Consider the following 25,591-nt stretch of genomic DNA (forward strand, 5'->3'; position numbering starts at 1 on the left):
GCTTCAATTTGCAGGGAGTGAGTCACAATAGAATTTAACTTGTTATAAATAATGACAATGACAAAGAAAATTATATGAGAAAGTAATAATGTAATAATACAACATGATCATAATATACTACAGTATTGTACATACTATTATAACCTTGTTTTTATATACAGTGTGTATATACTATCTATATAATCAATATCAATCTATATTTCACGTTATTAATCAATGATCCTGGGTGGAGGGAGGGCGCTTTGTCGCATCCTCGATGACGTCACTTGTTCAGACGCGAACGTGAGCCTTTGCACGCATGCAGTTCAAGAAAAACTTCATCTCCCGTGATGCTTTTGGACATTAAAAAGACGATATCAACTGAAGCGGCACGTCTCACGCGTGCGCAGAGGAAAGCAATCATAGGCCGTTTGAAGTGCCATGTTCCGCGGACCAGAGAGAGCAAATTGCTCCCTTAAAGGGGAAGTCAATTCCAAAATTTACTCCTCAGTACAGTAATCTGTTCTATGCGCCTTCCCTGGTCTACACACAGCCTTCTGAGTAATACTGAATTTGCAGAGTGTGAGTGAAGCAGCAAAATCCACTCGTTAGCCATCTCAAGGTCTGACCGTTTTGCCATTTACTGTTACTGGAAAATGACATCACGGTTGCTCTGGGCTAACAAACAATCACATCTCACCTGTTTTCTGAAGCTGAGCCATGATTGTTTGTTACTGGGCCAATTTCAATGATGCTAGAACACATGCATGGAATGTGTGCCTTGACCCAAGTCCTATTTTGACAAAAGCTTTTCACAGACACGTGTTTGACACCTGAGAGCTGTTTCATTACATTTTTGGGGAAGAAAAAAAAACTGAATTCTTCAGAGCGCCCGTCAACAACCATGCATAAATGAATGAGTTAAAGTGCTCAAAAAGAGGTTTAATACACTTCATAAATTGAAACCAAACGTGTCCACACACCAAAAGATGTATTGAAAGACATTTCGTGCTGGGAGTGGACCACCCTGTGATGATGAAGAAAAGAAAAAAGAAAAACCGGGGCCTCATAATTTTCTGCTGGAGCATTGACCCCCTGAAAAAAGAACAACAAATCCACTCGTGATGAGACATAAACACATCAAGTTATTAACATGGAATCTGCTGATGCTTTTTAGATTGTCTCAGAGAAGTGAATTTCAGGAAATGCCCATCAGGTGGCTCTAAGTGACCGCTAATGACAGAACTAATCGTCAATATTTAGAGCAGGGGTGCCCATTAGGTAGATCCTGACCTACCGGTAGATCTAAGACCGGTCCCAAGTAGATCCGAGGACTGTCGAGGAGGGAAAAAAAAACCCAACCATTTGTGTTTTTGTACATGTTAGTAATATTTTTGTGTTAATGTACGCTGCACCCTAATCATCCTCAGTCTCATTTTCACACAAAAAAATAAAAATAAAAAATAAAATAAAGCAGGTAAATCTTGAATTTACGGTGGCGCGTGAGTACGTCACCGGAAGTTGTTTGCGCTCAGCAGTCTGCAATTGCAGCTTGTAATCAGAGCTGTTGCGCTCTATCTTTTATCGTCATTATTCTCATTCAGAGTTTGCAGAGTTGGCGTTCATGTGTGCGTGTGCGCGTGCCGGTAAGGGTAGATCCCTGGAGGTTAGTTGATCGAAAAGTAGATCTTCGGTCCAAAAAGTTTGGGCACCCCTGAATTAGAGAACTTGACTTGGAAAGAGGAACATATTTTAGAACCAGTTTTGTGGATAATTCCGGGGTCCTTTTGGCTTCCCTAATCTGTTCCCGAACCCTGTGGAAAGCAGAACAAAACAGAAACGGTTTGCACTGAAATGGAGCAAACGGATAAGTATGATGTTTAAGAAGACGGCCTGGGATTACCAAATTTAAAAAATGAGGTTACAACTCCCTTTGGAGGTGTTGGCAGTAGACCCGGAGTCGCTGGCTTTGCTGAGAAGGTGATGGTATTTATTTTTATTGAACACTTTTAAGATATATCAGTCTTGTCACTAACGACATTTTTGTGTTTTGAATGAGCATTACTCACTTTTTTGCTTGTCTCTGAACAATTTCTGTAAGGGATAAAAAGCATGCAGTGAGCCAGCGTGCATTTTTTTGGGTGGAGATGTTTTGTGTACGTGTGTGTGTGTGCGTGTGTGTGTGTGTGTATACATACCTTTTTGCAGGATGAGCCCTTCTCATTGCTCTTTTCTGATTTATCTCCTGACATCACACCATCGGCGAGCAAGGCCTTTTGGTTCACATCGCACTCTGCAACTTGTGCTGATGAGTGAAAAACAGAGCTGATAGAATTGTAACATGGAGGTTTTCTAACCAGGTGCATGGCAACTCGCTTCTCTGGTGTGCAGCTCCTTTAAAGGCTGAAGCTACTCACCACTTCCTCCCTCAATAGGTGTATGTGACAGCAACGCTGGAGTCAGTGGCTCTGTATGAGAAATGCAACGAGAAAAACCTATAGATGATGGGTATTAATAGATTGCGTAAGATATGAATCATTTCAGGGGTTACCCTTATTCAAAACATTTCGGTTAGTGATCTGTTTATTATTGGATACACAATTGCACACTCAATGACAAAAATGTTGAGTTAAAGTTGCATTGATAATGTCTTTACCATTCCAAATTATTATTTCATTTATTATATGAGCAGATTTTTGCTCATCTTCTGGTTGCATCCATTCATCCATTTTGGATGAAAGATGGACTGCACCATAAAGGGGTTGTGTGTCATTCATGGGGATTATTCATAATATTGTCTCCGAGTGGGAACCGACTTCATGCTGAGTGTTCCATTTGATCATTTTTATCCTCTTTACTCTCACTGACCTTGACAACAATCTTACCTGTGAAAGTCATTTTTACTCTCAGGCTCTGCAAGAAAACAAGACCAATAGGTTTAGGGTGTCTTGATGTCTTAGATTACAAGAACACAGTACACTTACCTTACTTCTCACCCAGGGCTTTGTTTCTCGCTCTAATGAATCGGCAACTCGCTCTGAAGTACCTGACCACTCTGAGGATGTGCCAATTCTATTCAGGTTTGCTGCCGGTGTGACCTCTGGTTGACTGGCAACAGGAGCTGCGTGGTCCATGAGAATTTCATCTTTTAATACAATCATCAGCCACAACAGTATGGCCACTTGCACAACATGATATCAAATACAAAATAATAACAATAATAATAATACATTTTATTTGTGGGTGCCTTTCTAGAAACTCAAGGACACCTTACAACAAGCAGTTAAAATCACGAGTACAAAGTTAAAAACAACATCAAATAAGATAAGAAAAAATACAACAAAAATAAAAAAAATAAAAAATAATGGCTTTATGGTCCGAGTGAATAGGCTTGTCTAAATAGATGTGTTTTGAGGCTGGATTTGAAATGTGTTTAAAAGAATACATCTCTTGTATTAGATATCATTATATCAGGTAAGTGCTTTGTTCAAAAGACATGATTAGTGACATTGTTACAAAAGACACCTTGATGAGAAGCCAACTGGTATGATTCTGGAGTTCTGTCTGGAAGTGACGGTGCAGGCGTAACGGGACTTTCTAGGGATATACACAGTGGTGTTTATTTGAGACATTTGTGCGATCGCTCTTTTATGTTGTATTAATATCATAAGATTATGCCAGATCTTACCCCTTGGGTCACTCGGCACAGCCTCGGCAACCCCGCTCGGTGGAATGGTGATAGTTAGCCTTTCTGAGGAATTTGAGTGTTCTGAAGACGCCACAAAAACATGTCACAAAACCACGTTTGTCTTTGAGGGCCACTTGCTAGTGTGCAAAGGCATATTGAGTAGATTAGGAGTGATTTTTAATTATAATTTTTTTCACAAACGCACATACTTTAAGACACATTAAGAACATTCAATAAACGTTTTCCACGAAAAACGGTTGGCAATGGGAGAAAAAACTCACAGAACTTGAAAAACCTAAATATGAAAACAATGAAAAAAAAAAGTCGACCATTAGTGTATCCGCGGGTGCCGAACTGATTGTATTATCACCAATCACCGGTAGATGGCAGACATGGCTTACATTCACACCGCAGGGTGTGATGCCCAATTCAGATATTTGGTTAAATCTCAGTTTTTTATATACTCGTTCACACTGCAAAAATAAATGCGAATGCAACCCGTCCGTAATGTGACACGCATGTGTTTAAAGAACGACGTCGAGTGACGTGTACCAAAAAATGGCCCCCTCCAGCATTTAAATTGCTCAACCCTGGATTAGAAGATTTTGTGGTATTTGATGGAAAATAGGCAGAATGCCATTGGTTAATTGAAGACTCAGTTGTGGGGAGAAGTGAATATGGATGTGAATGGTTGAGTGGTGATCAGTGCAGGGTATACTGAGCCTCTCACCCAAGTCATCTGGGTTGGGCTCCGTGCAGCTTCCTTGGGACAGAGTAAGTGGTATGAAAAAATACATGGCTGTATAGATCGACAGAGATGTTTAACCAGCTGATACCAACCAGTGTCAACAAATAGCTGATAGGACTCAGGGGTTCGTTCGGGCAGAGGCGGAGGTACATCTACGTCAGTATGAGCTCCTATTGAAATTAAACCAAAAAAATACAAATAAAAACCGCATCAATTACTACATGCACATTTGGAATGATGTCCCTGAAATGTAATAGATTTATTATTTTTTTTATATTAGCCATTTATCCATAACGTTTCAGTAGCACTGACACAGATACGGTTGCCTTTGTCTGTGTGATCTTGTGTTCTATAGCACCTGCCAGAGGGCAGGGGGTGGAAAAAATTGAGCCTGTCAGGATTTCATCTATCATTTCAAATACCGGTAAATTCAATTATTGCTATAAAGTGGGACATGAAATTAAAATTTGGAGCAGGGTTGAGAAAGCATCTACTATAGGGGCACTGACCAGCTTATACAGGAGATGCAATGGATTGTTGCACATCCTTATAGAGTACGCTCACGTCATGTGAGACTAAATGGAGATTGACCACTCACCAGAGGTGACACTTGACTCAGACTGCAGTGTGTGGTCATTCAGAGATGATGAAGGATTACTGAAGATTTGACCAACTGTCCATGGCTTTCTCAATGGTGCTGCATTGTCAAACGGGGGGCTGTCAAAGTAGGGGTCCTCCACCAACCGACAGATGGAGGCTGCTGCTGCAGTGGGTGAAGGTGGAGACTTCGGTGATGGAATGTAGTCACCCTGCCATATGTTCTCCACTGCAGCCACTTCTTGGCCAGTGTGAACCCCATTCTGTAAAGTTTCCTCCTGACGGGACGTTACGGCTCCGTGAAGTAGTTGTGGTTGATCCGGCTGATTGTTTCTATCTTTAAGATGACCTTCTGGAACAGAAGGACCCAATTTCTGTTTCTGTGGTAGGTTGTTCATTTCCTCATCACAGATGCGTTGGCATTGTAGCTGCTGACTTCCAAGTTGTTGCTCCCTCATAGATGCTCCCCTGGTCAGCTTGGTGGTTTAACAAAAGTATACTAGTCAGAAATCCTGATGGAATATTTTTTGAGTGTTATCTCCTGTGAGGGTTGTGTTATTTGTCGATCACCTGATTTTTGCTGCTCTGTTCATCCATGGATTGCAAGTATCTCTCAAACAGTAACCTGATGACTCTATAGACTAATTCATACTGTTCCTAAGGTTAAGCAACATAAGAAATGTGAATTTTAAAAAAAGGTGTTTTATAGATTTGTATGCAGATGGAAGAAAAATATGGACGCTACCTTGGTTTGAACCATAGATGGCCTTTGGGTTCTCATGGTATGAACCACGTCACATATATTAAAATCTGGGGTGATTGTCTAAAAAAAACAACAACCAAACAAAGAAACTAAATGCCATTATCGTCTTTCATGATTAAATAAAGAAAGAGCTGCAGGGAGACATTTCTTACCTCTTTCTTGAGGAGGTTCCAAGTATAATCGATGATGCATAGGACACCCGTTCGACCACATCCAGCACTGAAACCACAGCAGTCATGAGGACTTCAACAACACGCAACTTGTGACATTTTTTCAACTAAAACAGTATTTTAAGTTGGAACAACTTTCAAGTATAAATTCGTAACATTTATGGCAACAATGTTGGTTAGCAAAACAAAGCAAGTTGTTGTTGTTTGTTTATTGAACATAAAACATACAGTAATAATTTGACAGAAAATAAGGTAGATAAAATAGTAAAAAAGAAATCAGTCTTCATTCAACACAGTTATTATGTTCAAGGGAGTAGAAAGAAGTAAAAAACATATCTAGTCCTACCCCGTTATGTGTTTATATCTACTAAATCATTTTTATATCAATCAGAAAAGAAAAAAGTAAGAAGAAAGAAGTCTCCATTAAGGCTCATACTTTACCCGTAACCGTGATATTTTTACAACTTTTGGTTTGTATCGGGATTATATACATCCACACCCTGGCACTCTTGTGTCAATTTTCTGTAAACAGTCATGATGTGGGTAAAACCTGAATGGAAACAGGCTATAGGAAATAGGCTGTTCATTTCCTGTCTTTAGGGCGGACCGGTAGTCCAGGGGTTAGCACGTCGGCTTCACAGTACAGAGGTATCGGGTTCGATTCCAGCTCCGGCCTCCCTGTGTGGAGTTTGCATGTTCTCCCCGGGCCTGCGTGGGTTTTCTCCGGGTGCTCCGGTTTCCTCCCACATTCCAAATACATGCATGGCAGGCTGATTGAACACTCTAAATTGTCCCTAGGTGTGAGTGTGAGTGTGAGTGCGAATGGTTGTTCGTTTCTGTGTGCCCTGCGATTGGCTGGCAACCGATTCAGGGTGTCCCCCGCCTACTGCCCGAAGACAGCTGGGATAGGCTCCAGCACCCCCCGCGACCCTAGTGAGGATCAAGCGGCTCGGAACATGAATGAATGAATGAATTTCCTGTCTTTAAGAAATAGGAGGGTCAAGCTGATCAACACAAATCAACCACAAGAATAGAAGCACCTCAGCAGTCTAATGAGTTGTGTCAAAAATCGGAACATTAACATGGAAATAATGTTTTTTGTCAGTTTTGTATGTTTTTTTTTTTTTTTGTCATTGTAGTTTGCAGTTCTCCTGAAACTCACAAAAAAACGCTTTGAGAATTCGGCTTGTCAAATGTTTTTGTTACAGCGTCACTTAAAGATGTTGTTACTGTAGAATAAAAAAGCTGACCTGCAGTGGATGCACAATGGGATGTCATCATGGGACTGATAGGTACGCATCTCCTCCAACAAGTCCAAAATGGAGAGAATACAATCTGGCACTCCATGATCTGGCCACTTAACATAGTGCAACTGTTTCAATGTTCGGTGTTGCTGGAGAAAGTTAAGACAAGAAAGACAAAAACACGGCAAACTATTATTCAGAACATATCAGCAATATCAAATCACATTTGGCCACCAACACTGGGCAGCACAATGTTTGGTGAGTCTGACAGCTGTTTTTATCTAATTTGGTGGTGCAAAATCCCAATCTGACCTTGGTTTTTCTCTATGACGTCAAGTTTTTGAGCAATGGTATTCTTGTTTTTTTTAAAAAGAAATATATGTGGATGTAAATAAAATACTATGATTAAGATATCCTTTATTTGTCCCACACTGGGGAAAGTTACAGATAATGAAATAGTTACAAGCTTTGAAAACTGAAAAAACAAAAAACAAAATAAAATGAAATAGATTTATAAACTGAAGAGAAAATCCAGACCTTATCCTCTAAACTCCAACTATGCTAGCTTTCTGTTTGCAGACATTGATCGTGCTGACCTATTGGGAGCTGTTCACACCTCTCACCGCACTGTCTCAATTGTGACTGCACAGCCCAGTTGCAACGCAGCTGGGGATGAATCCTCTCTTTAACTCTCCTTACCAGAAGCTAATCGGGGAAGTTTTTCTTATCTGGAGAGTAAGCTGTCGAGTAAAAAAACTTGATGTGAAAGGTCAAAAACAATAACTGCAATTTTGGAATCGGCATGCCAATTTTCGTTTTAATCAGCATAAAAATCCAATACAACAGATTTTTTTTGGGAAATTGTTTCCCCAGTGTTAACAACAGCAGGATGGTGTTTGTTAAAATGTTGTGATTACCTTCTCTTTGTTATCACAATTGTACACACTGAAAAAATGGTGTGCTGAATTTACTCAATTTTGTCAAGTGATTACACAAAATAAAACCAGCAGAATCCTTCTTGGTGTACCATACATCACCTTATACAATGTGTATTATTCTGTGCAACCACTCAGCGAAATTAAACGGATTACATGCAACCAGCATTTTTTTCAGTGCAGTAAATGTGGGTATCATCATCATCACTTACATTGTCATATGTCAATCTTAATGTCCTCGTCAGATAGGCTCCTTTGTCTTCCTCACAATTCTATACAGAAAAACCAAAAGAGCGCCTTCAGTTTTGCTGCTCACTCTTTGTTTGTGGAATAAAAAAACAAAAATAACAAGAATAAATTTGAAGGCCTGGTAATCATCATTAGAGGGGAGAATACTCACACAGTCCACAATGAAGGGCCCACATGCCTTTGACTTCTCCTCCTTATGCGGCCAATAACGCTCACATTTTTTCTGCAAAGAACAAAAAATGCTTATGTCATACCCGAGAAATAAATATTAACAGAAATATCATTGGGAATCTTTTTATTTATTTATTTTTTACCTTTCCCATCTCAAATTCTCGGCAGGCCATGACTACAACCTAAGGATAGCAAAAACAAAATGGAAAACTGGCGCTTAAAGGTCTTGCATCCGGGTGCTGTTTATTACGATGATTATTGCCTCCACCATTAAAGATCAGGCAAGAGATTAGTTTTGATTGTCATTAATTTACTCATGCACCACCAGTGTGGTCATCACAAAAGTTTGTCAGTCATGTTGACAATTGTTCTGGCCAAGATTTCAATTTACGATAGAGTATCCTAAACCACATGGCAACAGTAGATGAGGGCAAAGGGAAAACTTTAGAAAGCCTTTTGATGGTGATTTAAGGAGTCAAAGATAAAACAAGTCATAGTATTGCTTGTCCGCAGATGGTAATACATGGCTTGTACTTTTATGTCATACTCCCACAGCATCCTCAAGAAGTCCAGAACGGTGTGATGTAGTGGACCCTGAGTAGCAATGTAAGCATTGGTGCCTGTCACTCCCTGCACATAAAAACACAGCCAAGTCACATTAAGCTCATATACCTGTACTTAAAACGTATAGAAAATCGGAACACGTTGCTCTTACTCTGTCAGTGTTATTTGGTTTACCTTTATGAAACTGGCATTAATGTAGTCAGTGTCGTCTTTGGAGGTGGTCAACGTGAGCTTCACTCTGCTGTGGTCAACTAGGAAAGATGTTATTGAACAACAACATCAGGCAAAAGTAACAATTTGAGAGGCAGCTCTGTTGACACCCCCAGGTGGCCCAGTTATGTCAAACTACGGTAACCTTCGACTTAGTGGTGCAAAATAACGTGAATTATTTCATTTTCCATCTTTATATGCCTTGAATGAAGCTTACATGGAAGGATGTCCTTGTATCTGTTCTTCTTGATGTTTTCCTGAGTTTCTGCTGAATTGCTCATGTAGGTCTTGTCATCACGGTATTTAATTGACTGGTTTCTCAACCTCTGCCAAAAAAAAAAAAGTGAAAATATTGGCACAACACACTTTTTATTATTATTGTATTTTTTTCTGTATACCATCGGAACATCACAAAATTGTGGGCAGTGTAGGAGATGAATCATCTGCGGATGATGAATCAGTGACTCATTCATTTTACAATGAAACAGACAAACTGAGATAAGTTTGTCATATCACTGGATCATGTTTGCCAAGATTTTTAAACACTGGCCCTGTTGTTTGAAAAGGACAGCCTCTTTTCTCAGGTCTGCGGAGCCTGCAAATGAACTTGATTTGTTGAAAAAGATGTAACAGAAGTGTCATTTATTTCCCCTGGAGTGGTGGGGGGATGTGATGGCATGAGAGTTGAGCGCCTCTGGCATATGACTTGTTGTCATGGCAGCCGCTGGGCAATGATCATTTCTGTTGATTTGATGTCTACAAAACATTTTATCTTGTTCTGTACATTCTGCTCTCACTCTCTATCTGTTGAGTTGTATTCTGACGACATGCACTCTTGCTAAGCTCTAAAGTCTCCCTTTGTGCTTCTGATTTCATGTTTGACGCTGTCTGTCATTTGCCATTTCATTTAACTACCCAACTGCCAAGGTCAAACTTAATCGGCTCACACACATACACACATTCAATGTCAAGTGTTATAAACAGGTACCTGTATGTCGCTGCAGGCAATGTAGGGTAAATTGAACGCATGGGTTAGCAAAAGAGTTGTAGAAGGTGGCAGAATCTATACAATAGCACCGACTATGTTTCTCATCAGCACTGTGACTACCATGATTTTTTGGGGGGAACAATTTAATCTCACTTGGCATCCACGGCAATCTTGGCCTGACAATGTTTGCCCATCCTCCCCCCAAGTTGTCTAACGAACAAATGGGCCTGCTGTGGGATGATTGCATGTCAATCTGAAAGCAAACATTTTGACCTTCTTCCTTCCGTCATTGAACGGCATGAAGAGGAAGCATAATGGTGTTTTTTATTAGAATAGTTAGCCCACTTCTCTAAAGTTAATCATCTTACACCGCCTTCAGAAAACCGGCCTTCACTTGCAAATTTGCTGCAGGCTGTTTTGGAATACGTAGTGCATTATAACACCTCACTCACCACAAACTCCTTGTCCTCATTGTCTTGTCTCTCCAATTTGTTCAGTAGGTTCCTCACGATGCAGGCCTGCTGCTGCTCCATGACTGCATGCTCTGTGTCCATAATAGCCTCAGTTAACCATTCATGTCAGGACATTGATCCACAGGTCTCGGACTATAGGGACACCAAGAGTATTGCAAGGCCTGCTGTCACTGCTGCACTTCTTTATTGCAGTTTGCACGTCAAGGAACTAGAGTGAAAGAAAAAGGAAGTTCATGGTTTCTGTGGTATATCTCACTGGGTCCTAAAGTCACTCGATGCAGTCAGTATTACAGAGGGGAAACGGGAAGAACCAATTCAGAGCACACAAGAGGAGTTTAGGAATGTATAGATTGGGATGCATCGTGAAGATCCTGAACAAATGGATATCTCAGAGCAATGATTTGATTCTCTACAAGTGTGAACATTTCCACTGTTCGTGTATGTACCTCAACTTCGCAATTGCAAATCGGCATTTTAACGGTAGTACAAGGCACATAATAATCATTGTTGAACGAACCAAGCCAAATGATCATATCAACGTTATTTTGGTGTTTTGACCTCTGCGTAACCTACATGTTTACTCTTCATAAGGGTTGATGCGTGTGTAATATTTGGTGACACCTGGTTGCAGCCTTGTGAACTATCAACAACTTGTACAAACAAATTTTATCATCATCAGATATCATTCATTTGACTGTATTTGGTTGTAGTTGTGGTGTAGTGATTTTAAATTGGGTAGGCATGATAGACTGATGAAGGGAACGCTGAAAAACATAAAGACATGACATGATTTGAATACCCCCTCTACTCTATCACCATTAATTAGAACCGGTAAAGCCCTCTGACTTGAAAGTTATAATGCATTAAAAAAAATCATAAAAACAAATACAAGAGGTTGTCCTTTAAACTCTTGCAGTTACAATGTGTAGGCTGAAGTAAATGGGGTTAAAATGAGCTTGCTTAGGTGAGTTGAGGTGGCACGGTGGTCGACTGATGAGCATATCCGCCTCACAGTACAGAGGTGCAAGGTTCAGTTCCAGCTCCAGCCTTCCTGTGTGGACTTTGCATGTTCTCCCCATGCCTGCATGGGTTTCCTCCCACAAAACATGCACGGCAGATTAATGGAACTCTCTAAATTGTCCCGAAGTATAATTGTGAGTGCGAATGGTTGTTTGTCTCTGTGTGCTGGCAACCAGTTCAGGGTGTACCCCGCCTACTCCAGACACTTGGGACAGGCTCCAGCACGCTCAAGACTCTCATGAGGATCCGCCGATTACAAAATGATGAAGGTGAGTTGAGGGTGTGGAGCATTATGAGCCCATTTCACAAGGTGCATTAATCAAATAACCCATTTATGACTATACCAACACAAATGATTCATGAACAAAGATAGGAAAGTATTCTTACACATATGCAGTTCATTTTCAATGGCTTAGTCATGTACATGTGTAAAGCAGGTCGGCCACCCAAGTGATTCTCCAAAATGTTGGCAAGATACTGATTCATAAATATGCACTTAAATATTGTAATAGTTGTAGTTAAAGGCTATCCAAAAATAAGATATGACACATGCATCACAATTGGTTTAGTACACTGTGGCATTGTTCCTAAATTTAAAAGTATAATTCTTGGAAATTTATCAGCCTCTGTAACATTGCCTTTATTGCTTTATAGCTCACGATTGATCAAGAAGCCCCACCTAAAAAAAAAAGATTGGGTCAAAATGTACGTCATGCAATCTCATTGCAGTTTATCAAACGTTTGCGGTGAGTTGACAAATCCTGAGCGAGAGGCCGAGTGACGTCGTTGATCAAGTCACGTGGTGTTTATGGTCGCCTCGCCTTTTTCCTGTTTAACATCTTCGAGTTGTAATTCACCATCTTGAAAGCAGCATTTCCGATTGGGACCATTGATGCCATTCGGGTGAGTCAAATCCCCACCGGATTCTCTTTTGTTTGTCTGTTTTTTTTGTTTTGACCAATTTTTGAACAAGTTACGACGTTGTTGGGCATATTGCACGATCTTTGGTAGCCACAAACCTAAAAGTTAGTTGATGTTTTGCTAGCTGACAGCAACTAATTAAACCTTGCACTGAATTTTCGCAGTTCCGAAGAAATATTTACGACACCACGATGTGTTGTTCAATACGTTTAAGTCAATGTGGTTTAGTACATTTTCCCTGGGTGTTGATGAAATAATGAAATAATTCAAATGTCCATAGAGCTTCTTGCTAGCTAGTAAGTTTGATGGCTGTGTATCGTAGGTTTACCTTTCCTGAATAATAAATTCGTCCTTAAACGCCAAACAACGACCTTTGCCCTTAAAATTCACTCTTATCTGTATCGTATATTTCAACCTTAAATGAACATCGGTTGTCCTGTGTGCGTGTTTGCGTGTGTCTGTCTTGTGTAAAGGCATCGAAAACACACAAAAGTACTGTTTAACACTTCGAGATGAATTACCAGGGGCTGCTTTAAGTAATTCATCCTTGAGAGTTTCTGAAGTTTACTTTGCCCAGACCAAAACGAAATTTACGCTTTTTAAAACGGTTTTGGGGGGATAGTACCTTTTTTCTGTTTCAACATTATTATTGTCAAGTCAAGTCAACAGTATTTATAGAGCACTTTCAAACAGCCATCGCTGCATACAAAGTGCTGTACTTGGAGCGATTTAACATACACAATAAACAGTAAGACGAATCCGTAATAAAGGCGGTAGAAAGCACCAAGAAGTAAAATCAAGAACAAATCTAAGTCATGTTGAGTCGAACGCCAAATAATACAAGTGAGTTTTGAGGAGGGCTTTAAAGATGGGCAGCGAGGAGGCTTACCGAATGTTCAGTGAGAGGTCATTGCAGAGAGAGGGACCAGCAACAGAAAAGGCTTGATCCCCTCTGAGCCTCAGTTTAGTTCTTGGTACTTCTAACAAAGACTGGTCCACAGACCTGAGGCGCCGGGCAGGTGTGTAGGGGCGGATGAGGTCAGAGAGGTAAGGTGGCGCGAGATTATTCAGAGATTTGAAAACAAAGAGGAGGATCTTGAAAATAACTCTAAAATGAATGGGGAGCCAGTGAAGGGATGCCGGAGTAGGAGTCCATTTAGATGATCAGATGAGGGGATTATTTTTGGTGGTGAAACTATACTGTACAATGCTGTTCCCAATGAAATCAAACACACTTGGGTATTCATTCATCTTCCGTACCGCTTGATCCTCACTAGGGTCGCGGGGGGTGCTGGAGCCCATCCCAGCCGTCTCCGGGCAGTAGGCGGGGGACACCCTGAATCGGTTGCCAGCCAATCGCAGGGCACACATAGACGAACAACCATCCATGCTCACACTCACACCTAGGGACAATTTAGAGTGTTCAATCAGCCTGCTATGCATATTTTTGGAATGTGGGAGGAAACCGGAGCACCCGGAGAAAACCCACGCAGGCCCGGGGAGAATATGCAAACTCCACACAGGGAGGCCGGAGCTGGAATCGAACCCGGTACCTCTGCACTATGAAGCCAACGTGCTAACCACTGGACTACCGGGCCGCCACTTGGGTATTGTTTGTTGTAACTATTGTTATAGTTGTGCACAGCCTTCTTCCTACTCTCCTCACAAACAAAAACAATACTTCCTTTCTATAAGTGCATATTTGTCAATTTATATTATAAACCTGACAGTTATGATACTGAACTATTGTCTTTTTTTTAAATTGAATTTTAGTTTTAACAGATATGTGTCGTCTCCTGGTCTAAACCAATCATGGACGTCTCCTCCTTGTTTCTGCTATCGTTCCATCTTGGCCTTGTCATGATTGCTCAAGGTGAGTGGCAGAGGGTGTTGCAGGGCTATCACCATTAGCATTGTTCTAATCGTTTCTTTTTATGCAATTGCAGCTCAAGAATGTTCCAGACCTACCCTCGGCAACAATATGAACCTGAGGGATGATGACATACTTAAAGATATATTTCCAGATGGGAGCAAAGCTAATCTTGCATGTGCTGTGGGTCACGTGCAAACTGGGGGGAGTCTATCCATTACCTGTACAGCTGGTGCCTGGAGTCCCGTGACACTGGAATGCGAGAGTGAGTTGTTTTGTTTGAATTGATTTTTATTAATTGAAATGATTTTGCAATGTACAGTATGGTAGTGTTTTGTGATTTAAGAATCCTGAATAATTAACCATCATATAAATTCGGGGTTGCATTTTTCCAATGAGGCTATTTGATGTGCATCTCATTTCATAGGGTGGTATACGATTCAAGAAGGATTCTTTTTTTTTTTTTAATTAAGAGGTTTTAATAAATTCAGTGGGATTGCAATTTAATGCACTCAGTTTGAGAAATGAAGCAACTAGTCTTTTGTTGTCATTTTACAATATGAATGAATACGCCATTACTGTAATTGCCGCAGTTCCTTTAAAGACTATTCGTACCTTAATGTATTTTAAAGTTGACTGATTTGATTTGATGCACTAGCAGCTTTGAAATCAAAACCGATTTTCTGATTCAAACTTTTTTTTGCAACCCACTTATCTTTTTATTTTTTACTTTTTTTTTCAGGGAGGAGCTGTGGTGCTGCAGAGGAATTGCCGAATGGATTTCTTGATTATTCTGAGGGGTTTCAGTTTGGTGACAAATTATATATCAGTTGCAAAACAGGGTAAGAAAAATCATTGCTAACTTTCTGATTTGTGTTGTTGCTAGATTGTATGGAGGAGTACTCAGCCACACGTTAGGTTGGGGGGGTGGGGTGATCATGGTATTGCAATAGATACTTTATTTGTGCTGTGAAAGAAATTAAATAAAATCCGAGATTATAGTATAGTTATAATTTTGTGGAGTGATTTCCCACATTGACGGGAGCAGACCCGTGACTACTGTCTGTCTTGAGACCTCCCATATAGGAATCTGATTTACTCCCTTATCTCTATGATCTTTATTTGTTTTGTTTTATTTGTACAATTTTTTTCAGGTCTGATTTTTGAATTATTTGTCTACTGTTTATGTGCCCAGCAATTGGCAACCAGTGAACAATGGCCAAAATCAGCTGGAATAGACTCCAGTTCACTTGTTGGCCTAACGCGCTTCCAAGCGTTTTTGGAAATGGATAGACATCTAATTGAATTTTAACTTGTGTTTTTTTTTTACCTGATTAGTTACATATTGGTTGGTGAACCTGCCCGCATTTGTTTGGCCAGTGGGAAGTGGAGTGGCCACCCACCATCATGTGAAGGTATTTAACTTTAGTAGCTTGATCAATCATGACTCTGCCAATGACTTTTTACGAGTTGACACTTTTCACTTGCAGTGGTGACCTGTGACCCCCCGCGGGATTTGGCTGAAGGCTCTTTCAGCCCTATACGGGACATCTACAAATATGAAGACTTTATACAGTACATGTGTCTCAAAGATTATGTCCTTAATGGATCCAAAGCAGCATCATGTTCTGCTGATAGACAATTCAAACCTGATCCTCCTGTGTGTGTCAGTGAGTGTTGCCTTTGTACCCACCTGCCCATTTTCCAGGATAATCAGAAATCTGATTATTTCTTCTTTCCTGCAGAGGTGAACTGTGTCGAAATCAAAATTGAAAATGCTGAGGTGCTCTCAGGTGCTCGGCCCCCATATGGGCACATGGCATTCGTGACATTTCAGTGCAACTCTGGATACAAGATGGTTGGATCTCCCACCGTGACGTGTGACATAAACAGCCACTGGTCACCAAAACTTCCAACTTGTCAGCGTAAGTCCTTTCAAGATCCCACAGCATGAAAAGGAATCTCACACCGAAATGGAAGGTTTTACTTCATTAAAGATGCATGCAGTCTATTAGGCCACCTGTGTGTTTGTGGTAAACCCATTTCAGTGCTTATGGTTGCACCACGTAGACCTCCATTGACCGACGATTGATGTTAGAAGACAAAGTTTAGCTAAAACGTGGACCATTGTCTCGTGAACGAAATAGACTACCGGTAGTCAATATTTTCACCAAATCTTGAAAAACGTTTCACCCAAAAAGGCTGAGACAAAATGAAAAAAGTCATACATTCTCTGATGCAGCTTTCACTTGCTCTGTGCATCTCTAAAACCGTTCCTGTTCCGTAAACCAAAATACATGTTTGTTGAGCCATTAACATTGCATCATCAAAGAGAGCAACCCATTTTCATCACCTTTAACTCGTAAAACTGAACCAATTTTTCACATGGGTTTCCGCCCGACAATGGCGATATGATTTTTTTTTTAATATTAAAAAGTTTTCAATTTGCTGTGATTGGGGGGGATTCGTTGAAATATGACAATACGGGGCTGAAGACTGCCCTGAAATTAGTTGCATTTTGCCCCCAAAATTTGAGACGGCGCAAGTAAATTTTTCATGTACCGGTACTCGCACATGTGCGACCACTACATGTTTTTTTAAAATTCTTTTTTAACGTGTTGGATAAAGAAGCATCCGTTTTTCACTGGAGTGTAATTTTCTGCATTCAATGGACACACCCAACATTTGAGAGCACAGTTTTGAAACTTGATTTGAAATACCTAAAATGTTTGTTTTCACTTTTCAGGGACTTGAACAGATTTCTACATTAAAGTCCCTCTAACATATTGTCCGAAGTGCTACTGTTATAAGATAAGATAAGAAAACCATTAGTCTCACAATGGAGAAATTTCCAATTCACAACAGCAAAGTTATGAAAGGAAGAGGTAGAAAAACAAAATATAGGAGCTGCTGCAAAAGCAGACGCTCTCGAACTAATTCAGTACAGTACTTCAAAAAGGGTTGACGTGACTATTGCGATGGACATGACACATTCTCTTTCTTTGCTTCTACAGGAATAGAAAGTCCAACGACCGCCAAACCTGTTGACAAAGGGACACCAACAGGTACCTGTCTAAATATGGTAGAAAAACGCATGACAAATATTGCTGTTCTTTCTTCAAAGCCTTTAAATGTAATTACCGGTACTTTGGTTCGGACATGAACCATTTGAGTTGGTGTAAATCTTGGGAAATATTGTTTCGAGCAAAATTGTGCAACATGCATTTTGTGTCCATTTCAGCCATTCCTCCTACACCAGATGACAGTAAGTCAGAGTGTCTTCTGTTTGAAATCGAAGTGGAGTATAATGAGTTGGTGGTAAACTGCTGTTTTGCGCATTTCTGACACAAAGCTTTTTTTTCTTTTAGAAAATGGTGGTAATCATTTGGGGATGTCTCTGGGTATTGCGTTTGCAGGTAAGTGTCCATTCAGTGCAATAAGCACATACAACACTCATGTTATTTCAACAAGGTTCTGTATTTATTAGATTGGGGTCTGGCTGTTACATGTATGGTGTGCATATTCTTGAATTAAGTTTCAATTCCACCAAACATGGTAAATGAACTTCATTACAGTACGTGCAAAATCTAAAGAGGTGTGTGCAGTTTTGATTATGTGGGGTAACAACATTGCATTACTATAGCCCTCCTATCCACTGCAAATGTTTTTGGTGACCACTAACTTAAGGGTTCTGACAACAATATACACTTCAATGGTTATTGTTGCCAAAATAGCCTTAAGCACAGAGTAAATCCCGAGGTTCTCATACTTGTTGCACTGTGAAATTGTTTGTGCGGTATTAGTTTTCAGAAATCTGTTGTTTTATATTGTTGTCGTTGCTCTGCAAGTTTATGCAGAAATCCGGGTACAGCAATTCCTGAGGGTTCACCTACTAATTCTTGCAACTGTGACAAATAGTTGCATTTAGTTCTGATTTCTCTTTGACACACGGTAAACTGCCCATATACTATATTCTATATTCTTTCTCCTTTTGATTCATACACCATGTAACTTGGATATTGGTTTTAATTCAAAGCATGCACTGTGTGTTTGTGTAAGTGCGTTGGATTGATCATTCAGTCAGACTTGATTTGTTGTTGTTTTTTTTCTTTTTCTTTGTCATCAAAGTCATCATTGGACTAGCTATCATCATTATCGTTGGATGCTATTACTGTGGAAGCCTTGCATTCATCAACAAAAAGAGCAAAAATGGGTAAACTGTTCTTTTTGTAGACTCTAAATTTGCCCAGAGGTGTGAATGGAAGTGCATTTGTCGGTGGATGAATGACTGAAAACACTCCAAATACGCAGACTAACCCTTTCCGTGGCTCTGTTCTTTTTATGGAATTTCAGGTTTTTGCTACAACTCTACTCAAACCTCTGTGCCTACTTACCCTTTTTTTTCGACTCCTCTTTTATTCGTGACACCAGTGCTGGAACAGCTTTGAGGTTACAATGTTCGAGTTCCTGGTTCAGTGTAAATGAAACTATGTTGGGTGGATAGTCTGGAAGAATAAATGTATCGACTCTGACCCGAAGTAGTAATATGTAAAATAAAAGCCTTTTAGAGTGCAGGTAAATATATTGTCTGTTTGTTGTTCAAATGAGAACTTAAATGTTACTGTTGTGTCACGAAATCAAGAAAATACAAAATAAATCTCCACGATGACAATGCATTCACAGGCTTTGAATGCTGTTTTAGCTAATTAGAAGCCTGACATTAAAAGTGGTGGCAGCACATTCTGGATAGCTAGCCTGCTGCACTTTGTTGGCGATAGGAAATGGTGTGGTCAACGCATGCAAGATGGTGTGCTCATGAGCAATTATTCACCACGCCAATCCTGATTAGAATATTTCGTGATGGTTTATGTCGCCATTAGCTTAGCACTTAAACACATTTCACTCACTGCTAATTGGCGATAGTGGGGACACATTTCTGTGTTTGCAGTCTATCTTTTGTTGTGTGCATGTCTCTGGGAGCTCTTAGTTTCAACTTTTGCCAGCTTTTTTTTTTTTGCCTGCTCATGTGTTCATACCTGTGACTGCCCATTATTGGATTGCAGCTATCGGAAAGGTCGCTCCAACGATGTGGCTACCACAGATGGGGAGGGAGTGGTGCTCTCAGTAAGACACTAGGTGCTGCTGAGAGCTTGCTCCAAAAGGATCGGAGCGGCAGGGTCAGTTTCTTTTGTTTTTGTGTTGCGTGTATGAGTGTGGTATGGCAAGATCAATTCCTTTGATTTTTGTTGTATACTGATATTTGGGTTGCAGTTCAAAATATGAATATGAGACAGATGCCCAGCTTTTATTGAATAGGATTCACATCTAAATGGTAAAAAAACTCAGCACAATTTGTTTGACAGCCACCTTTCAGGTGAGCGAAAGTATTGGAAATGTTTCAAAATTGAATTTTTGGTGCAATAACTGCCATCAAGCCTGTGACTCCCTGACTCCTCCAGACATGCATTCTACATAATTTGAAATGCTTTTCCTGGTGTTTGCTGCAGCCTCTTTCAGTTCATGTTGTTTTCTGGCGATTGTCCTTTCAGTCTCTTCTTCCACTTTCCCCCTGATGAAGATCTTTGCTGTGTTAGCAGTGTGTTTTGGGTCATAGTCTTGTTACATTTACGATTGGCTGGCAACCAGTTAAGGGTGTACCCCACCTACTGCCCGAAGACAGCTGGGGTAGACTCCAGTACACATGCGACTCTTGTAAGGATAAGATTAGAAAATGGATGGATGTCTTTGGTGCAAGACGATGCTGCTCCTGATTTGTTTGGATGCATTTTTATGCAAGTCGCCATCCAAGCCCCAGCCATGACATTGCTTCACAGATGAGCGTGTGTGTTTTGGATCATTAGATCAAGCAGATCCTTTCTTTCTCCATACTTTGGCCTTTCCATCACTTTGGTTGAGGTTAATCTTGGTCTCACCAGTTCATAAAACATCTCTACACATCTATGTAAAATCCAATCAAGCTTTCCGGTCGTTTTTGCTGATGAGTGGTTTGCATTGTTTTGGTATGGTCTGTTTATTTCTTCTGTCAAAGTCTTCTTCGAACAGTGTATTGTGATACCTTCACTCTTACCCTGTGGAGCTTGGCAATGTTGTCACTGACTTTTGTCTTGGGGTATTTCGTCACATCACTCACATATCCGTCATCAACTGACGTTGATGTCCTGAACCGACCTGTTCGATGCTTGTTGCTTAATACACCAGTAGTTTCCTTCTTGTTCAGGACTTTCCAATTGTTGTATTAGGGTGGCAATGGCTCAGAGATGAGAGCGGGTCGCCCAGTAACCGGAGGGTCCACTGTTTGATTCCTGCTCTGTCCAAGTCATGTGTCATTGTGTCCTTGGGCAAGACACTTCACCCACCTTGCCTCCAGTGCCACTCACTCAGGTGAATGTTTGGTGGCGGTAGGAGGGGCCAAAGGCACACACTGGCAGTCACGCTTATGTCAGCCTGCCCGAGGGCAGCTGTGCCCCCAGAATGTAGTTTACCGCCACCAAATTGAGATTGCATGAATAATGTATCAATTTGTAGCGCTCTGCGTGTCTGATTGTCTGAAAAAGGTGCCATAAAAATCTGAGGCAGTTTATGAAGATTGGCTATGCCCAATGTTTGTGCCAACTCTCTGATCATTTTTCCCCTCAGCTTTAAAATGGTTTGCTTTCTACCATAGACAGCTCTCTGTACTTCATATTTATCTATCCATCCATCCATTTTCCGAGCCGCTTTATCCACACTCGGGTCGCAGGGGGTGCTGGAGCCTATCCCAGCTGTCTTCGGGGTGTAGGCGGGGGACACCCTGAATCGGTTGCCAGCCAATCGCAGGGCACACAGAGACGAACGACCATCCACGCCTACACTCACACCTAGGGACAATTTAGAGCGTCCAATCGGCCTGCCATGCATGTTTTTGGAATGTGGGAGGAAAGCGGAGCACCCGGAAAAAACCCACACAGGCCCGGGGAGAACATGCAAACTCCACACAGGGAGGCCGCAGATGGAATTGAACCCGGTACCTCTGCACTGTGAATCCAACGTGCCAACCACTGGACTACCGGGCCGCCCACTTCATATTTGCTTAACAGCAAATGCAGTTTTCACAAGTAAAGCCCAAAGCCAACAACAATCTGAAGGGCACCAACCATTTGTCACATGATCCCACACTTTTGCTCACTTGAAAAGTGGGTGGCTTCAAACAAAAGTACGCTGTCTCGAGATATTTTAACTAGAGCTGTCAAACGATTAGAATATTTAATTAAAAATTGAATGAACTCAAATTCACTAAAAATTAATCGTATGTAATGAATGAAGTAATGAATTTCCTTTTATTTTTTTGTCCTGTTTTCCCCCATTTTAATGCTCTCAACATGGAATCATGAATCAGTTTTCTATGTGCAAAATGCAAATATTTACTGAAATAACAATTTCGATTTTCAATTTTACATGAACATTTTTCACTTGTAGCAGTTATTCACACATAATCTCTCACACAATATTACTGTCCATCAACAACGGTGAAAAAAATTGTCACACAACAGCTGCTTTAACAGCTCTTTTTATGGAATCAAAACAGAGCAATATAACATTAGAAAGTGCACATCTAAGCTAAACTAGTACTCGGCCTATAGTGGATTTAAGCCATGGTTGCATACTTAGTTTTTCTCAAGTTTGCTTTGAACACAGCAGTCAGGCTATGTTGATTCTGTTGGTCCTTCTTGCGCGGAAGTCTCTCTACGGTTTTGTGTAGACATCACTTCGGATGACTACACTTGGTTCGATGACAACACTGGAGACGTTTTATTTTCGCTACCACTGCACCGCTGAACTTTCGTTGTCATGTCACCGCCTCAGCGCACCGTTACTGTCAGACGAACACAGAGAAGCTCCACCCGCTCTATTTATATAGACACGGAACACTATCACCTTCCACACAAAATACTTCCAAACAAGTGACAATCGCATCAGTGGCATACATCGTATACCTGTATGATGCAGGTAAATTTGGTCTTGTCAGTGGAGCAATCTGGCAACTTTTTAAAAATAAACTTTCCATTCATAAACTCTTTAAGTTTCCGTTTTCGGTGTCTCGCTCTACCGTGGCTGGCAAAACAAACGTGCGTGGACCTATGCAGCACGCTTGTTGTTTTGTTTCTGGTTTATTTATAGAGCAACGTAACATCCGCTGTGACGTGGGCCGCATTAATCTCGCGAGAAAAAAAATGTATCCCGTTAAAATTCATTTAAATTAATGCCAATAAAAACACGCTAAACTGATAGCTCTAATTTTAACACATCTAAATGTAAATAGCATGAAATAAAAGCTGAAATTAACAACTTTTGTCTTATGTTTAAAACCCAAATGTCTTCAGTATCCAATACAGCACAGGTGTCAAACTCAAGGCCCAAGGGCCAGATCTGGCCCGCCACATCATTTTATGTGGCCCGCGAGAGCAAATCAAGCATGTCAAGTTCCATGATGCTTGTTGAAGTCTGAACCAAAATTTTAAATTGTCATTTGTAATCCACATTAACAGTCATTATTTTTTACTTCTGATTTTAAAACTAGTTATCCATCAATTTGTTGTGCGCTGTGTATGTAATATGTGGAGGTGATTCAACATTTATATGGTTTACCAAAATTCATAACAGCCCTCAAAGGGAAACTGTAACTACGATGTGGCCCGCGACAAAAATGAGTTTGACACCCATGCAATACAGTATCCAAAACAATACAGGAATTGACCCTGCAATTCCAAATACCTTTGAGGGGACTGGTAATTGACTTCTCATTCCAACACTGCAGTGGGATTTCATTTCTATGGTGTATCAACATTGTTTTGAGATGTTCATCCTCAACCCCGCTCCCCCCGCACTTATTGTGTTGCTGTAAAACATATTTGTTCCTTTATTATTATTGTTTTTGTTTTTTTTTAACAGGAATGCAGACCATTTTTCACATACTGTATTCTAATTTATTTGGTTATTTTCTTCTTCACAGTGACCATAGGACTCCTGCTGGCACAACACTGCTAGAAATGGAAAGAGAATTGTAACCGATGTCTGTGTCGGGTGGACATCACATTAGTTTCTCATGACAGATCAGTAACACCTTTCAATTCGCACTGTGCTTTTTTGTCAGTTTTTTTTTAATGCATACCATTTTCCTCACTTGCAAATCAGATTGCTGACAAATTTCCACTTACACTCTAAAATGCAGGCAGTACATCATGGGTGTACATATATGAAGAAAATATCTTCAGACATGTCATATTTTCTCCAAATGTACCATTGGAATTCCTGAGGAGGAAAAGGGGTGTTCTTTGTCTTCATGCACTTCCAAGTGTTTTAGCTTGTGGAAAAGATGTATTTATTGTGTACTGCCAAAGACTTGCAAAGTTATGAAGCCATTGTTTGTCAGTCGCAAGCGGTTTTGCTGTGGCTAAGACAAAAAAAGATTGATGTAATGAATGTATTGTAAATTGACATTTACATTTGACATATTTTTCCATATTTATTGGCTTAAAATCAGCTTTTGTTTTAGAAGCTAAATTAAATTAAAAAAGTAAAATTTGCCATCATGTTTCTGGTGGGGCTTTTCTTAAACAATTTTGAACATGCATAAAGAGAGTACAGTATTTCACAGTAACTTGTTTGGGGGAGGGCAGACAGTAAAATTCAGATCATCAAAAATATCAAAGGGACAAAAAAAAAACACAAGCAATCAATCCACCATATGTAATATCTTACCCGCGTATACATTGAAAAAAGATTAGTGGGAAGTACAAACTTTCTTCCTTCCCCGTGCCCATTTATTTCATTATTAGGATAGGACTAAATAATGTACCAGTACCTTAATCCTTATTGGTTGGGAGGTGTTAGGATTGATTCGTTTCAGGGGCTAACTAAACCAGATGGTGTCAGTCAGCACAGGTATGAAGAGACAGGATTCGAGGGGTCTTTCAATAGTCTTTCCTGGAGATGTTCAGCAAATACAGGGGAATACAAACAATAGGGTGTGATGTTAGTTGAGACAATTGTAAGGGATGATGGGCTGAGGAGGGGTGAGTAGGAATGAAGATGATTGTTTTGTGGGCTGAAGAGGAAGGGTGAGTTGGAATGAGATGATGAAGATGACTGTTTTTTTGGGTTGAGTATACAAATGTGAGAAAATGGGAATGAACTTAAACTTCAATGTTAGGAATCAGATAACAATGGCAGGCTAATTGCACCATGTAGTGGTCACACAAATTAAGTACACTTATGATTATGAAATGAGGGCTGACACACATTTGCAAACAAATTACACCCGGTAGTCGTCAGGACGGGAAGGCGCTACGGTTGTACGATTAAAACAGGGTTGCCCAAACGTTTTTGACCGAAGATCTACTTTTCGATTAACCAACCTCCCGTGATCGACCCGTTACCGCGCACGTACACACGCATGCCATGATGAGCAACAGCCTGATGCTGAGTCACATGACGTACTTTTGCAGCCTGTTAACGATCAGGGCTCACGCGTACAGTTTTAAAATGCTTCTCTCGGCTCTCCAAATTCCTATTCTATGCCCGTCCCCTCTGTGTATTGTACAAAACAAACTGAATGAGAATAATAATAATAGTAATAATAATATTATTATCTTAATAATAATAATAAGATGTAGCGCAACAACTCTGACCTCAAGCTGCAACTGCAGACTGCTGAGCAGTAACAACTTCTGGTGAAGGCAGTCTTACTTCACGGTAGTTTAAAGGTGACCTGCTTTATTTTCTTTTATAAAATACTTTTTGTGAAAGTGAAATCGATAGAATGGTTAGGGTGCAATGTGCATTATCACAAAAAAATATTACTAACATGCACAGAGACACAAATGTTTTTGTTTTCCTCTCCACCTCGGATCGACTTGGGATCAGTCCTTGATCTACTGGTCGATCGCGATCGACGTAACGGGCACCCCTGCATTAAAACATAGTAACATGAACTTACAACGC

The 25,591-nt window shown here is 40.4% G+C and overlaps 2 protein-coding genes across 10 annotated transcripts; one reads left to right on the top strand and one right to left on the bottom strand.

Moving 5' to 3' along the window:
• Nucleotides 1–900: 900 nt before the first annotated feature.
• LOC127595895 (tyrosine-protein phosphatase non-receptor type 12-like) lies at nt 901–10,992 on the bottom strand. Of its 3 annotated transcripts, XM_052057850.1 has the most exons (24): nt 10,759–10,992; nt 9,536–9,644; nt 9,283–9,359; nt 9,079–9,174; nt 8,688–8,726; nt 8,525–8,596; nt 8,337–8,396; nt 7,196–7,338; nt 5,928–5,994; nt 5,758–5,835; nt 5,583–5,669; nt 5,014–5,488; nt 4,508–4,585; nt 4,398–4,430; nt 3,668–3,748; nt 3,505–3,576; nt 2,964–3,100; nt 2,865–2,892; nt 2,397–2,447; nt 2,178–2,284; nt 2,049–2,073; nt 1,883–1,951; nt 1,699–1,793; nt 901–1,238 (listed from the first exon to the last, which is right to left on the bottom strand). In XM_052057850.1, the coding sequence occupies exons 1-23, from the start codon at nt 10,858–10,860 to the stop codon at nt 1,732–1,734; spliced, it is 2,148 nt and encodes a 715-aa protein (XP_051913810.1). In that variant the 5' UTR covers nt 10,861–10,992; the 3' UTR covers nt 901–1,238; nt 1,699–1,731. The 3 variants fall into 3 exon arrangements, 2 of the variants coding, with proteins under 2 accessions (XP_051913810.1, XP_051913811.1); XM_052057851.1 differs by lacking the exon at nt 2,865–2,892 and having other exon boundaries at nt 2,397–2,474; nt 2,969–3,100; XR_007961348.1 differs by lacking the exons at nt 901–1,238; nt 1,699–1,793 and having other exon boundaries at nt 1,934–1,951; nt 2,178–2,882; nt 2,960–3,100.
• Nucleotides 10,993–12,553: 1,561 nt separating this feature from the next.
• Nucleotides 12,554–24,175, top strand: LOC127595908 (membrane cofactor protein-like). 7 transcript variants are annotated; one of them, XM_052057896.1, is made up of 13 exons: nt 12,554–12,702; nt 14,494–14,593; nt 14,667–14,855; nt 15,333–15,432; nt 15,929–16,005; nt 16,081–16,260; nt 16,336–16,515; nt 17,605–17,655; nt 17,832–17,855; nt 17,959–18,006; nt 18,719–18,803; nt 19,654–19,767; nt 23,601–24,175. In XM_052057896.1, the coding sequence occupies exons 2-12, from the start codon at nt 14,533–14,535 to the stop codon at nt 19,724–19,726; spliced, it is 1,068 nt and encodes a 355-aa protein (XP_051913856.1). In that variant the 5' UTR covers nt 12,554–12,702; nt 14,494–14,532; the 3' UTR covers nt 19,727–19,767; nt 23,601–24,175. The 7 variants fall into 7 exon arrangements, with proteins under 7 accessions (XP_051913856.1, XP_051913857.1, XP_051913860.1 ...); XM_052057897.1 differs by lacking the exon at nt 19,654–19,767; XM_052057900.1 differs by lacking the exon at nt 18,719–18,803.
• Nucleotides 24,176–25,591: the final 1,416 nt, after the last annotated feature.

This window comes from Hippocampus zosterae, chromosome 2 (assembly GCF_025434085.1).
Source record: "Hippocampus zosterae strain Florida chromosome 2, ASM2543408v3, whole genome shotgun sequence".
NCBI classification, from domain to species: domain Eukaryota; kingdom Metazoa; phylum Chordata; class Actinopteri; order Syngnathiformes; family Syngnathidae; genus Hippocampus; species Hippocampus zosterae.

Excerpts from the sequence above, each read along its gene's own strand:
- LOC127595895 (XM_052057850.1), bottom strand. The coding sequence starts at position 10,860 with ATGGACACAGAGCATGCAGTCATGGAGCAGCAGCAGGCCTGCATCGTG. Across the intron at positions 9,360-9,535 it reads ATACAAGGACATCCTTCCAT|TTGACCACAGCAGAGTGAAG; the intron begins GTAAGCTTCATT and ends CATCTTTCCTAG. Across the intron at positions 3,577-3,667 it reads TGTGCCGAGTGACCCAAGGG|AAAGTCCCGTTACGCCTGCA; the intron begins GTAAGATCTGGC and ends GTATATCCCTAG.
- LOC127595908 (XM_052057896.1), top strand. The coding sequence starts at position 14,533 with ATGGACGTCTCCTCCTTGTTTCTGCTATCGTTCCATCTTGGCCTTGTC. Across the intron at positions 15,433-15,928 it reads TATATCAGTTGCAAAACAGG|TTACATATTGGTTGGTGAAC; the intron begins GTAAGAAAAATC and ends TTACCTGATTAG. Across the intron at positions 17,656-17,831 it reads TGACAAAGGGACACCAACAG|CCATTCCTCCTACACCAGAT; the intron begins GTACCTGTCTAA and ends TGTCCATTTCAG.